The sequence below is a fragment of the Cicer arietinum genome, chromosome 3 (assembly GCF_000331145.2).
Source record: "Cicer arietinum cultivar CDC Frontier isolate Library 1 chromosome 3, Cicar.CDCFrontier_v2.0, whole genome shotgun sequence".
In the NCBI taxonomy this organism is placed as follows: domain Eukaryota; kingdom Viridiplantae; phylum Streptophyta; class Magnoliopsida; order Fabales; family Fabaceae; genus Cicer; species Cicer arietinum.
The window spans coordinates 58,966,904-58,980,671 of NC_021162.2; the positions used below are offsets into that span (position 1 = coordinate 58,966,904).

At 27.5% G+C, this 13,768-nt stretch overlaps 2 protein-coding genes across 2 annotated transcripts; one reads left to right on the top strand and one right to left on the bottom strand.

The window, feature by feature from the left end:
* Positions 1-19: 19 nt before the first annotated feature.
* Positions 20-6,355, bottom strand: LOC140919835 (uncharacterized). Its single transcript, XM_073366493.1, has 5 exons — positions 6,236-6,355; positions 2,646-2,742; positions 2,265-2,292; positions 298-1,498; positions 20-217 (listed from the first exon to the last, which is right to left on the bottom strand). Exons 1-5 carry the CDS (start codon positions 6,353-6,355, stop codon positions 20-22), a joined length of 1,644 nt encoding a protein of 547 aa, XP_073222594.1.
* Positions 6,356-10,857: 4,502 nt separating this feature from the next.
* Positions 10,858-13,384, top strand: LOC101489270 (PAN domain-containing protein At5g03700). The gene is made up of 2 exons (XM_004492478.4): positions 10,858-11,466; positions 12,101-13,384. Exons 1-2 carry the CDS (start codon positions 11,077-11,079, stop codon positions 13,088-13,090), a joined length of 1,380 nt encoding a protein of 459 aa, XP_004492535.1. The 5' UTR covers positions 10,858-11,076; the 3' UTR covers positions 13,091-13,384.
* The last annotated feature ends 384 nt before the right edge of the window (positions 13,385-13,768 follow it).

The following is a 13,768-nucleotide window of genomic DNA, read 5'->3' on the forward strand; positions in this document are numbered from 1 at the left end:
TTGTATCAATTTTAAAACATTAAGGTTCATCTAAAGACATTGCCTCTACGGGTTCCGTAGGTGGATTTTGGGTAACACGTGACAACCGGCCTAATAAATACCCCCAGTGTTGTAGACGGCCTGTGTATGCTATTGCCCAAGAAGTTGCTTCATTGGTACGATATTGCTTCCAACCTGGTGCAATGTCTGGCATTGGAAATCCATCTTTCATCTTTAACTGCAAAAATTAAATAAATTAACAAAATATAAGACAAAATTATCAGAATAAAATTTAAAAAAGTATAAGAAAATAATTACCGGAACCCAGTGATTTCCATTAACAAAACCAATACAACAAATGCGATCATTTTTTGTCGATCCGGAATGTGAACCCCTCATAGGAAAGAAAGTCATTGAAAATGTCAGACCGAACGTGACAAGAATAATATTATATGTTGTCGCTATCACGTAACCCATATCAGGCATGGACAACCATTTATCCATGGGTTGAACACCTAAGCCGGATATCATCAACGAATCTCTTACTTCTTTAATGCGTCCTGTGAACAATCTATCATATGGAGTTACATGAGAAACAATCTCTTGATCCAATCTCTTGCGGACCAAAGACCAACACTCTTCACCGAAACCAAGCAATAATGCAATAGCGCGAAAACCACAATTTCCATCAGCTGCCACGTCAAATATGTCATCAATGTATGGCTGAATAATATCAGGAAATTGTGTCAATAACAAATTTTTTGAAGAATGAGATGACTGAGAGGGGTGTTTCTTTGATTGAGAGGCTTGTCTCTTCTTTGATTGAGAGGGTTGGGAACCAATATCTTCACCATATGTTGCATTAACATGCTCAAAGTAAGAAGGGTCTCGATATACATCATATCCATCTGGCTTCATACCCTTACTCTTCTTCACTCTTCCTTTGGTTTTGACTTTTTCAGGTGGTGGACATATTGAACTTGTACTTGGAAAAGCAAGTTCACGCACTTTACTCTTCAACACTCGTTTCCCAATAACATCAAGTGATCGAAAGCGTTTCCATAAGGCATTCATCTCAGTAGACATATCCAACTCTGATCCATCTTCTGTGTCTTGAGTGAGTTCACATTCCATGTTTAATTTTCTCCATTGAATATGCACAGAATCTAGAGGAATTGGTTCACCCATTAATTTATATTGTCCCAATTCACAAGCACAAGGTAATCCGTATGTCCTTCTCAGAGAACACCCACATATAGATTTGTCAGTACCCACCCACTCAACTTTGTCGTATTCTTCAGCAATACGTCTTTGAGCTTCTGTTGATACAAATGTATTCAATCTCTGATAAAATGGATTTCTGTGCTCATGCTCTTCATCATAAAAACTTTTTTGAAACGAGGCTCTGATTCTTTTATGTTGTAACCTTATCATGTTGTTCATAGCCTCCCAACATTTACACAAATCACCCATGCTATTTTCTAACATTAACTTCAGTTTCCAGTGAGCTGACTCAACCCTGTAAATTTTTTTTACAGATACATTAGAAAATATAATACAATTCAACAATATATAATAAAATTATATTAAATACCTGTTAGTCGTTGTGTTCCCCAAATGCATCACTATATTTGTCCATGCTTCAACAAATCTTTCCTTATGTGGAGTCAACCAAGTTTCTTTGACATAATCAACAAACACTTTAGTATCAACACATGATTGTTCAAACATATGCAAGCGCATCATATACTCTTTTTCATTACTACAATACATAATGTCTTTCCACATATTCAATATTGACTCTTGTCTATCCTTTAAGACATATTGCTTGCATTTTGCTCCAACATTTTTTTCGATATGAAATCGACAAAGTAAATTAACAGCATGTGGAAACACAATGCCAACTGCATTCATTAACGCAAGATCTCTGTCTGTCACAATTACTTGAGGGAATTTATTTTGTGTAACAAACAAATCTTTTAGTCTCTCTAATGCCCAACAAAAGTTTTCTTCCCGCTCACATTCCAAATAAGCAAATCCAACTACAAATGTTTTCTCTGTTGATGTCATACCAACAATTTCAAGTAATGGCATTCTGTATTTATTGGTTTTGTAGGTACTGTCCATAATCAACACAATCGGAAACAAATTCAACAACTTCACTGAATCTGGATGCGCCCAAAAAATATATCTCATAACATCGGAGTCTTCGCGCTTTCTATTCCAGCACACATATTTTGCATCTTCAATTAACTTGAATAAATGTTGCATCTCTGTTCTATTACCTCTCACGCGCAATCGAACGATACTTCTCTGTTTATATATTTGTGAGATCTTAGTAACATTACTCTTATATCGGTCTTGCAATGAGAGTAATATGTGTCTTGGTGCAACATTATATTTTGTTAATTCATGAACATGCTTTCTATCTTCTTCATTTAAGCGCCCAACATATGCATGCCCCTCCAAAGTATCAGGTAATTCATGGTTGTGAATTCCACAAATTACTTTAACTATCCATCCTGAACCATCTTTTAATGGTTTTGATCTAAGCTTGAAAGGACAATCACATTTTTTTGTTGAACTTCGAATAGAACTAGCAGCACACTTGTATTTTCCCCCTTTGTCACAACCTAATATTAATTTATTTCTCCGTCCTTTCTCACCCGTCTCTATATCTGATCTTCTGATAATAACGGTAACTTTATTTTTTATACCAATTTCTTTTGCCCATTTCACAACAGTATCCCTTGAATCAAATATCTGAAATAAAATAATTATAATTAATCACAAAAATATATTTGGAATACTTGCCAACCAAGATTTCCGGTACACAACTTTTCCCTTATGTACCGGAAAAGTCAGTTTTAACATTTCCGGTACTATACTCTGTACCGGAAAACTCAGTTTTAACATTTCCGGTACTTTACTCTGTACCAGAAATCTTCTTTCAAGTATTCCGGTAGTTACCGGAAAACTGCAACTTACTGGAATTCTGTTTTACGGCTGAGTTTATGACAAAATGGTGAAAAAAATATTTACATTTACTTTCTTTGAAATAGCAAAAAAAAAATTGAGGGTAGTTTTGGCATTTTCGAATTTTTTTGGGGGTACAAGGCAAAGTGTAGGGGTACAAGGGAAATTTTTCTAGGTTTTTTTGAAAAAAAAAACAAGAATGAATAGTGAGTTCACTCAACAACTGGCCCATTGGCCATATGAGTACATTTTTATTTCTTATTTTTGTATCTTTCACGACACCATGCATGCAGGCCTTATAATGTATGGATTCAAAAACTTAGATTAGATGCTTTTTTCTAACTAGTAAATGAAAAGTTATTTTATTTTTTATTTTATTTTTTATATCACCTAGAGTCTTCTCAAAAGGCTCTATTTTTCTTAAAATGACTAATTCAGAAATATTTTACACGTTGGAATTGATTAATTTAAATGTATATTTTGTGTATTTTAAAATATTAGGGATGAGGAAAGAAATACCACTAACAAATACTTATTTTGTGAGGCCTAAAACAAGAGTTTCACTTGCTTTGGATTTGGTTCAGATTCAATTATTGGTTCCTTTAGATAGTGGAATTTGAAGGAATTAAGTTGTCAATCATAGTCTTACATTGATAGTTTGGTTGGGGAATTAAAAGACACTCAAAAAATAATAATAAAGAGGCTTGATGTTCAAATATGAGAAACTAACGTTTCATTTATAACATTTTCTTATTAAAAAAAAATTAAGGTCAAGTAAATTTTAGTCCCTTTAAAATTTAAAATTTTATTTTAAGTCCATGTAAAAAAAATTAACATTTTTTAGTCCCTATAAAATTATTATGCAAGTAATTTTAGTCTATATTGAAATGTCGACATATATTTTTTAAATGATTTTTTTTTTTCAAACATGTTTACAACATTGTAAAAAATTTCTCTATAAAAAATTAGTTCGAAATTTGATTTTTAAGTTCATATTTTCGCTTCTTTCATTTTGAATTTATGACAATTAAAAAATTTATGGTATGTTTAGCAAGATAAATCAATTAGTTTATAACTAGTTTATGAACTTATAAACTATAAAATCTGTTTGATCACGGTAGTTTTGTTATAATTTATAGCATTTTTTTTAATCTACTTCACGAAATTTGTTGAACATCTAAAACAATTAATTTTACTCTTCAAATTTGAGAAAAATCTTCTTAGAGATGGAAAATTACGACCATTCTTAAATTTTCTTATCTGATAAAAGTAGATTTACATACAATATTATTTATCTATAATATATAGTGTATATAATGAATGTTTTGCTAACTATTTCAAATTGTAAAGTGATTTAGTAGTAACGAAAACTTTTATAAATTTTATGTTCATGGTTTGACTCTCTATGATAACGGTTTCTATTATTTTTATTATAAATATAATACTTTATTTGACAAAAATATAAATATTTAAATTATAATAAGACACTATTATTAATTTTAAAAATTAAAATTACCAAAAAAAAATTCATATAAAAGAGTTAAAGTTTAAATGATAACCACTTAATTAAAATGTTGGAATTCCTTACCACTTAGATTAACCGCATGTTTGTAGGACACTTAGCTACACATCTTGACATGTTGAGATATAAAAATTGAAAAGTGTAGTTCTTTTATATTGCTAATAATTTATGTTATTTGGATATATAATGGAGAGTGGAATGAGATGTAGAGGTATAGAGTGGAACAGAAGAATCTCATCGTTCTATCTATTGTTTATATATTTTAAGGATAAGATGGAGAAAAGTTGTTCCATCCCATTCTATTTAAATTGGAGGGGAAGTTCGAAAAAGGTAACATGGGTGTGTGTACCTTCTTCATGAAGTAGAAATAGACGTATAGTTGTAAATTTTGGGTCGTTTTAAATATTGTGTATCCCAAAGTTTAAAGTAAAAATAAAAGATATTTTTAAGTAAGAAATATTATGAACTTTCTTTAAGTGTGATAAACTTAGACTTTTAGTATAAACTTTTTATCCATGTACTATTGACTTAATCCAACTTTATAATGACTACTCTCTCTCTAGTTTAATAGATATTTCTCTATTTATACGAAAAAACTGACCATTTCTAATAGAGTTTAAAAGACTCTTTTACTATTTATGTGATAACTTTTAGTGATATTTTCATGATTTTTGACAGATTTGAACATATAAAATAGATAAATGCCTTATATGAGAAATTTATTGTATTGGGGAGATTTTGACATATAGATAAATCTATAATATTAGTTGAATCAATATTTCAAATTTTATACAAGGGATTATTACATTCGTCCTAAAATATATAATCATTTTAATAAAAGTTTAGTTTTGATGAAAAACTTTTAAAATAAATTATTATTATAAAAATAAAATTAAATGTTAGTTAACGAAGATGTATTTTAAAAATAATAAAAATTATTTTTATTTTTATTTTTATATATTTACTGTTTTTAGAAATATAAACAATTGTTCATTTAAAAAATATCTTCTTATTAATGAGTCAAATTGACATAAATTTTAAGAAATGAAAACAAAAAGACGTTTTCACAAAATAAACAAATTCCTATTGTTTCTCTCTTAAAATTTAAAAAATATAAAATTATAAAAAAAATATAAATTACCAACAAATTTGATATTTCTATTAATTTTCTTAATTCTCGAGTAATTTAATTAATAAAATATTATATTTAAGGTTAAATTACTTTAACTTAATTTCAGGTAACGTTTTAGTCCCTTATCTTTTTTTTCCCGATTTAGTCATTTATTCCTAAAAATATCAAATAAAGTATGAAAATATGAGTTTATTTGAAGATTTGCGTTACAAAATTGATGAAATTTGTATTATATTGAAGAATATAATTAAATTTATGAGTTTTGATTGAATTTTTTTTTGAATTTTTGTATAAAAAATGACATCATTGTTGAAATTTTAAAACATAAAATATCAAATTGTCACTTAAAATTAAAATAAAGGACCAAGTCGAAAAAAAAAAAAGATAAAAAACTAAAACGTTACCTGAAATTAAGTTAAGGGACTACGATTGTAATTTAGCCGATTTTTAAAGACAAATGTATTATTTTATAGGATTATCTCCCTTGAAGTTCAAAGATGATAATTCATATAGCATGGGATGAGCCAATTTTTTCACAAAGTAAACATAGTAGCAAGTCGTTTCATCCAATCCAAGAATAGTATCGAAAAGAGGACATAAGCATTGCAATAGAACATTGACATCACCACATCACATGGAGGTTTGGAAATTGGAAGATGGAACCTTAACATGTCACACAACCGTAAGAGAAGCATCAGCAGGAGCAATGGTACACGTGTCACGAGAGAGTCATGTCCACGTGTCATGTATGCACGACAAGATACAGTTTTTTTTGTTAAACCCACCACTCAAAAACCTCATAAGACACTTTGCAATTTGTATGCCCACTAAGAATGGCACTCAATTGAATCAAACAGAATTTGATGGAGAGGGTCCCACGTGAGATCTCGGTCACCCACGCTCAAAGTCAATTCAACCCCTTAAATATAACGCACTTTCAAAACTCAACCCCACATAAATCATCATCTACCAGTATTTCAATAACATAATGTATATGACTTTAATTTAGTTAAATATTCAGTACAAAAGCCTTTTTTCACTACTCTCTTCTATATCACATATAATCAAAATAAATTAAAATAAATTAGAATAAATTAAAATAAATTAATTTATTTTTAAATTAAATATATTAATTTTATTATATATTTTTATTTATATTTGAATAATATATATATATATATTTTAATATTTTAATTTTAAAAAAAGATATATAAATACAATACATAAGTAAGTAAAGTTTAATTAATATACAACTATTTCAATATAAATTTAAATTTTCTCAAATAATTTAATCTTTAGTCGAAACTTAAATGATTAGTTTTGGTTAAATAATTGAGTTAAATAATTTATCTTATTAATATTGAAATAGTTTTATTAATTAGACTCAATAATTGAATATTTTTAATAGTTTTATTAATTAAACTCAATATCTCAATATTGAAATAGTTTTATTAATTAGACTCAATATTAAATAATTTTTAATATTGAAATAGTTTTAATTTAATATTGAGTCAAATAATTTATCTTTGGTCTAATTATTTAATTATTTTTACCCTGTATCTTTTAAAGAAAATAATTTTTTAGTATACACATATGGAAGATAAATTAGGACAATACAATACTGCTACAATTTCTTTTTGTATGATAGAGTTTATAAGGATAGTTAGAGTCTATGTATGCTAACTATAGCATCTTCAATTTTTCTTTGTTACGAGCATCTCCAACTCTCATCAGACCATTTGTTCCTCAATAAATGTTACTTTTAAGAAACTAATACAAGAAATAAATTTATACTTTATGTTAAGAGTTAATTTTTTTTACCAATTGTCTAATTCTAATAAACTTAAATTGGCTATTAAAATGCCTCAAGATATCATCAGCGGGTTCAAGTGATTAGTGTAATGCACAATGTATTTAAATATTATAAATTCCACAATAATTAATACACATGTCGATATTATCAGTTAAATTAAATTTTAAAAACAGTATTTAATTAGTAGAAGAATAATTGCATGACATTCAAATTTGCATATTATTTAATAATAATAATTTTTAAATTTTGATATATATATATATATATATATATATATATATATATAATTAAATCGGTCAATTTTTTTTGTAAACTGTTTCTATTATTCACCCATTTAACAATATCCGTTACTAATTCAGTTTAAAAAAGTTTATCATCACTAACAATTATTTTATTTTATCCCTCTTGTTTCAGGCAAGATTCAAACTAAACTCAAGTTTTCTTCTAAAATTTATCTTTAATTAAAATTTATTAAAGTTAATTACTTGATTTGTCTGTAATAACAATTATATAAAAATATGTTTTTTTTAAAGAAATAATAAGTACCCCAAAGAGATGTGAGCAGTTGTTAATAAATCTATACATTATAATAAAGCAAACATGATAAACTGGCAATTTTGACACGTGTCAACAAACTAGAGTTTTAAGAAAATATCAAGTTTCTATTAATAGAAATAATACGTGAGCCAATTAAAAAATAAAAGGAATGAATTAAAAATAAAAAGTTTTTTTTTGTAAAAAAAAGCATAAAAACATCTGTTACATCACGATCTTTGTCCACGATACATCCGTTGAGAATTTAATGATCAATTAAAAAATTAAAAATAAAATACAATACACCACGACTTAACAGTTTTTTCTATGTGTCATGAGAAGTTAATGGTCAATTAAAAAATAAGAAAAATAAATTAAAAATAAAAGATTCTTTTTAAGAAAAAAATAAAACTTCCATTACATGAGAAATGCAGAAGTGAATGACCAATTAAAAAAATAAGAAAATAAATTAAAAATAAAATCAAATGCACCACCTGACATTTCACATTTTACGGTTGAGAATTGAGTGGCCAATTGAAAGGTAATTATTTTTAAAACACTACTTTAGCAACCGTCAATTCAAATCTATCTATACGATATAATAAAGCAAAGATGATAATTTAGAAAGTTTGACACGTGTCAGCTAAATAGAGGGTTATGAAGATATCAAGTTTGAAATAATATTTTTTTTGGAATAAAATTAAATTTATGTTACACGACTTTGTACATGCGTCAGTTGAAAAGTTAGTGGCCAATTAAAAAATAAAAGAATTAATTAAAAATAAAATACACTACACCACTACTTACGTTTCACCGTTGAGAATTTAGTGGTCAGTTAGAAAAGAAAAAGAATAACAGCAAAATACGTTCAATTACACTCACCACGACGTGACACTTTTTGGAATTGTTTTTTAAACACTACTTTAGCGACCACAGTTTCAAATTAATTTATTTTACTTTACGAATTCTTTTAATTCCCTCGTACTTTCTTTCTTAATTCCTGTGCTGCGTAAACCGTCTCTCTTCAATACTCTCTCATTTCTTGTGTCTTCGTTATAAATATCATTCATATTATCTTGGTATATACAATTCATTTTTTAAATTTTCTTTACCAAAACTTTCTTATTCATCTTTATCCAATAAATGAGTCATGAAATTTGGTTGTTAGAGTTGTGCGAATGTGGTTTCTGTCTTGATCTCCTCAATGTCAAACAAAACTTTTATGCAACGGAAATAGTACTGACATTCGCGAGCTTTTATATTCTCGATTTGAGATTAATATTCCTGGTGAACTATGTATTTGTCCGTGCTTCTAACAACTTTCTGGAGTATACGTTCGCACGAATTTCTTAAATGGTAAATTTTGTTCAATAAAAAGATTACTATTTTGTTATGTATATATATATTTTGTATTGTTTATGTTTCTTAATTTTGTCTCAAAAAATTGTAAATTTGTATATGTATATTTCTATCCTCTTATATAAGATTTGTCTTAATAATTCCGATTTTAAATTCACTCATAAATAGTCAATAAATTGTACATTTGTATATTTATATTTCTATTCCAGATTTGTCTTAATAACTCTCATTTTAAATTCTCTCACAAATAGTTGCTGCACGTGCTAATAATTTTGATTTTAGGTTGTCTAATAATAGTGTTGGCACACAGATATATTAAATAAAAAATAATAATTTATTTAAGTAAATATAAAATTTATTTAGACTTCTTAACATGAATTCAATTAAATTTCCAGAATATTGAAGAGAAAAATAATAATTTATTTAAGAAAATATAAAATTTATGTATGAATTAAAAAAAATAATTCATTTCATCGATTCATTCTGTGAGTAGTACTAAAAAATATATTTTGTCACTTGATACAGCAAAATTTATATTAATTCTTAAATGTCATGTATTTCATATAAATAACATATTTTGAATAATAAAAATAAAAATTCATTATTAGGTTACTTACTCATCTTTACATTTACTAATTTACTTATTTTATATATGTCCATGTCTATTATTTAAAAAAAAATTATTTCATCTAATCTAATTATTTAATTTTTTTTTAATAATTATTGTTTTTATTTGTTTAAAATTAAAAGTATTGCTTTATAATAAGTTTTTTGGAAAGAAAAAAGATTATGTGTAGAATTCAAAAATAAGACATCATCATTTGAGTAAGATTAAAGAGTGGTGTTAGAATTATATTTTTTATCAATAACATTGAGCTTATAAGAAAGTAGTTTTTTTTTTAATTTTTTTATTGTAAATTATTTTTTTGAAGTCAACTTATTTTTTTAATGTCAATAAAATTTATGAAATTTGATATATATATATATATATATATATAAAATATAAACATTTATTTATTAAAATCATTATTTCCGTGCGGCTGCACGGGTTACAAACTAGTTAAATATAATTTGAAAAGTGTATATTCCAACTCATTGAAAATCTAAGTTGTGATGAATTTTAATGTAAAACTTTTATTTTTAATTGCTTAACAAATGTACTTAAATAAAACTTTTCTTTTATAAACAAAAATATGACTTTTTCTTTAATATGAGACAACAATGATTAGCAGCTTAAAAATTTCATGACAGCAAAAATCAAAGGTTAAGAATTAATTAATTTGGGGCAGGGCTTTTAAATGCTCAATTCTTTTAAAGGAAATTCGATAACATCAAAGTTACAAAATTAGAAATTTCATTAATGCTATACCTAAAATTCAAATAAAAAAACTAACATCAATGTCATTTATTTACTCACATAAAAAACTCTCACATGGAGTAGTCAGTGTTCAACAATCTTAGTGGTGCGTTACTTTTATTTTTCAAATTTCTAATAACTCCATCATAAAGTTAATATGAATAAAAAAAAAGTTGATATGATTAACAAAAAAAATGTTGATATGAATAACATCGTGTATTGATTCATTTGCAAATTTTTTAAGCCAAAGTTAACAACAACATGAAAGCTAAAAACCTTTTTGAGAGTGTGAGGTGGGTCTTACATAGTTTCTTTAATCATGCTTACCACAATATTCAAAACCCATTTCTCAAATACATCAAATATTTATTCTAAAAAAGAAAAAACAAAACTTGTTGCTACTAATGAAGCTTTTTTTCCCTTTCCTTTTCTTTGTTCTTCTGTTCAATTATTTTGCATTTTCTGAATCTGATGTTGGTGTTGGATACAAATTTATGGTTGTAGTTCCTATGAAGTATGATGTTGGTTTCATAGGAAGTGGTTTTTTTATGGAGACTAATGAGACAGAACCAAATTTCAGAGTTGCATTGAGCATTGAAGGTGTTAATGGGAAATATTCATGCTCATTGCGAGTTTTTGTTGGTGATGTTAAGGTTTGGGATTCTGGTCATTACTCCAAGTTTTATGTTACTGAGAAATGCTTGGTAGAGTTTACTATGGATGGTGATTTAAGGCTTAAAGGTCCTAATGAAAAAGTTGGATGGAAAACTGGGACTTCAGAACAAGGTGTGAAGGTAAAATCTTTAGCCCCATATATTAGCCATTAGTGTTACCTGTATTATATTATGCTTAGATTATAAATATACTAACACTTCATGTTGAAGGTGTATTGGTCTTCGACACATGTCCGTACTACATGGCTTGACATTGTCACTGCACAGACTTATACTCTTGCAATTATTCTTTTTTTCTTAAATAATTGTCATTGTTGATGTTTATGTTTGTATCAATGATTCATAGGATTATAGATATACTGTAGCTTAATTAAGTGCTTATAGTATAAGTGTGTATTATACAAGTGTTTATGTATAAGTAATTTCTAATAACAAAAGGTAAAATTAAGTCAAGATGACTTGTTATAAGTTATATGAAGTTTGCATAAGCTATTATCAAAGCTTATCAAATATGTCATAAACTATTTTCATAAAAACAGTTTGAGCCTCATGAGTGATTATACTAATAGATAAAATAAATATAAACTATAGACTGCTTTTATAATCTATCTTGATAAGCTAAAAACAACTTATTGATTGAAATGTCATAATATAAATGAAAATCTATGTAACTAATGTTGTCTATAGATACTCAATTAAGCTGCATTGCACAGAATCTAATACATGGTATGTTGCATTGACTCATTTGATGCAGAGATTACAAATCCTGAAGACAGGCAACCTTGTGCTTTTAGATGAACTCAACAATATAAAATGGCAAAGTTTCAACTTTCCAACTGATGTAATGCTCAGAAGCCAGCAACTCGACATCGCAACTCGATTGACATCGTCGCGAACCAACTCAAGCTTGTTCTACTCTTTTGAAATTGAAAACAATAAGGTTGCTCTATATGTGAACTCTGGTAAGTTGAAATATTCTTATTGGGAATTTCAACCTTCTATGAATAGAAGTATTACATATATTAAGCTAAGTTCAAAAGGGTTGTTATTTTTTGATGTCAAGTACAAGAAAATAGCACAAATTCCATCTCAAAGTATTCATCCAATAAAGTTTTTAGCACTGAAAAATGAAACAGGAAATTTTGGACTTTATTACTACTCATCTGAGAAATCAAAGTTTGAGGCTTCATTTCAAGCACTTAACAGAACATGTGATCTTCCAATTTCTTGTAAACCTTATGGTATATGTACATTTTCCAATACATGTTCATGCATTCAGCTTTTTACAAATGATGACAGAAAGGGTAGTAGTTCTGATTGTAATGAAGGATTTTCTGGAGGGTTTTGTGGCGGTATAGAAGCAGAAATGTTGGAAATTGATAATGTAAATAGTGTGCTCAAAGGTGTTACTGAAATCATCAATGTTAGCCGTGGAACGTGCTCTGATTTATGCTTACAGGACTGTAAATGTGCTGCTGCTTTGTATATTAGGAACGCGAGCGCGGCCGCGGCCGAATGTTATCTTTATAGACTAGTCCTTGGTCTCAAACAGGTAGATGAAGGAACAGGATTTAGTTATATGGTTAAAGTTCCAAAGGGAAGTGGTAGATATGATGAGAAGCATAATGTGAAAAGATGGATATTTGTAGTAGTAGGAGTTTTTGATGGTTTTATTATTTTGATTCTTGTTGGAGGTTTTGGTTATTGGTTGATCAAAAGGAGAAGTCATAGCTTGAATTCATGATCAAGAACTTCATGAGGAAGTTAAGTTCAGGTTTAACTTTTGAATTCATTTGTGGAAAAATAAAGAAAGAAAAAAGATATAGAAATGATTTATTTTGACATGTATACATAATTTTGGTTGAGATTGACATTCATAGATCATCCAACTAATTGAAAATGCTGCTTATTTGTAGCTTATACAAAGCTTTATCTATAAGTGATGAAAACAGAAATGTGAACTTTTTTAGAGTAATTAATTTGAATTTGATTTTCTTATTGAACTAATATAATATTAAAACTTTATATTAAAGGTGTATCTGATATCTAAAATATGCTGATATTAGATTCTGACATATGTGTTTGTTTTAATATGTGTTTGCGTTGGTGTTTCATATAAAGGCTGAAACTTTTCTAAGTAAAAGAAAAATTATCTAATTTGTTTATTGGAAAACCTACTGTCACATTGGAATATTGTACACAGATAAATATTCAATCAAATTGAAGAATGGGAAGGGAAATATTTCATCTGTATGTCAATCTTAGGAGTTTAGGGCCTGAAGAAACTATGGGCCTCAATTTAGCCCATGCATTGGTTAGTGTTGCTTTCTCCACCACTTTCATTTCTTAAAAACTTATGCGAATTATTTTCTTCTAATTGTACACATAATAGAAAATATATTTTTGGACGAGATTAATCATA

What these genes read in the sequence shown, in the direction of transcription:
- LOC140919835 (XM_073366493.1), bottom strand. Translation starts at nt 6,355, where the DNA reads ATGACACGTGGACATGACTCTCTCGTGACACGTGTACCATTGCTCCTG. An exon ending in CCAAACCTCCATGTGATGTG is followed by an intron (nt 2,743 to 6,235) that starts GTGATGTCAATG and finishes ATTTTATTTCAG; the next exon opens with ATATTTGATTCAAGGGATAC. An exon ending in ATGGAAATCACTGGGTTCCG is followed by an intron (nt 218 to 297) that starts GTAATTATTTTC and finishes TAATTTTTGCAG; the next exon opens with TTAAAGATGAAAGATGGATT.
- LOC101489270 (XM_004492478.4), top strand. Translation starts at nt 11,077, where the DNA reads ATGAAGCTTTTTTTCCCTTTCCTTTTCTTTGTTCTTCTGTTCAATTAT. An exon ending in CTTCAGAACAAGGTGTGAAG is followed by an intron (nt 11,467 to 12,100) that starts GTAAAATCTTTA and finishes CATTTGATGCAG; the next exon opens with AGATTACAAATCCTGAAGAC.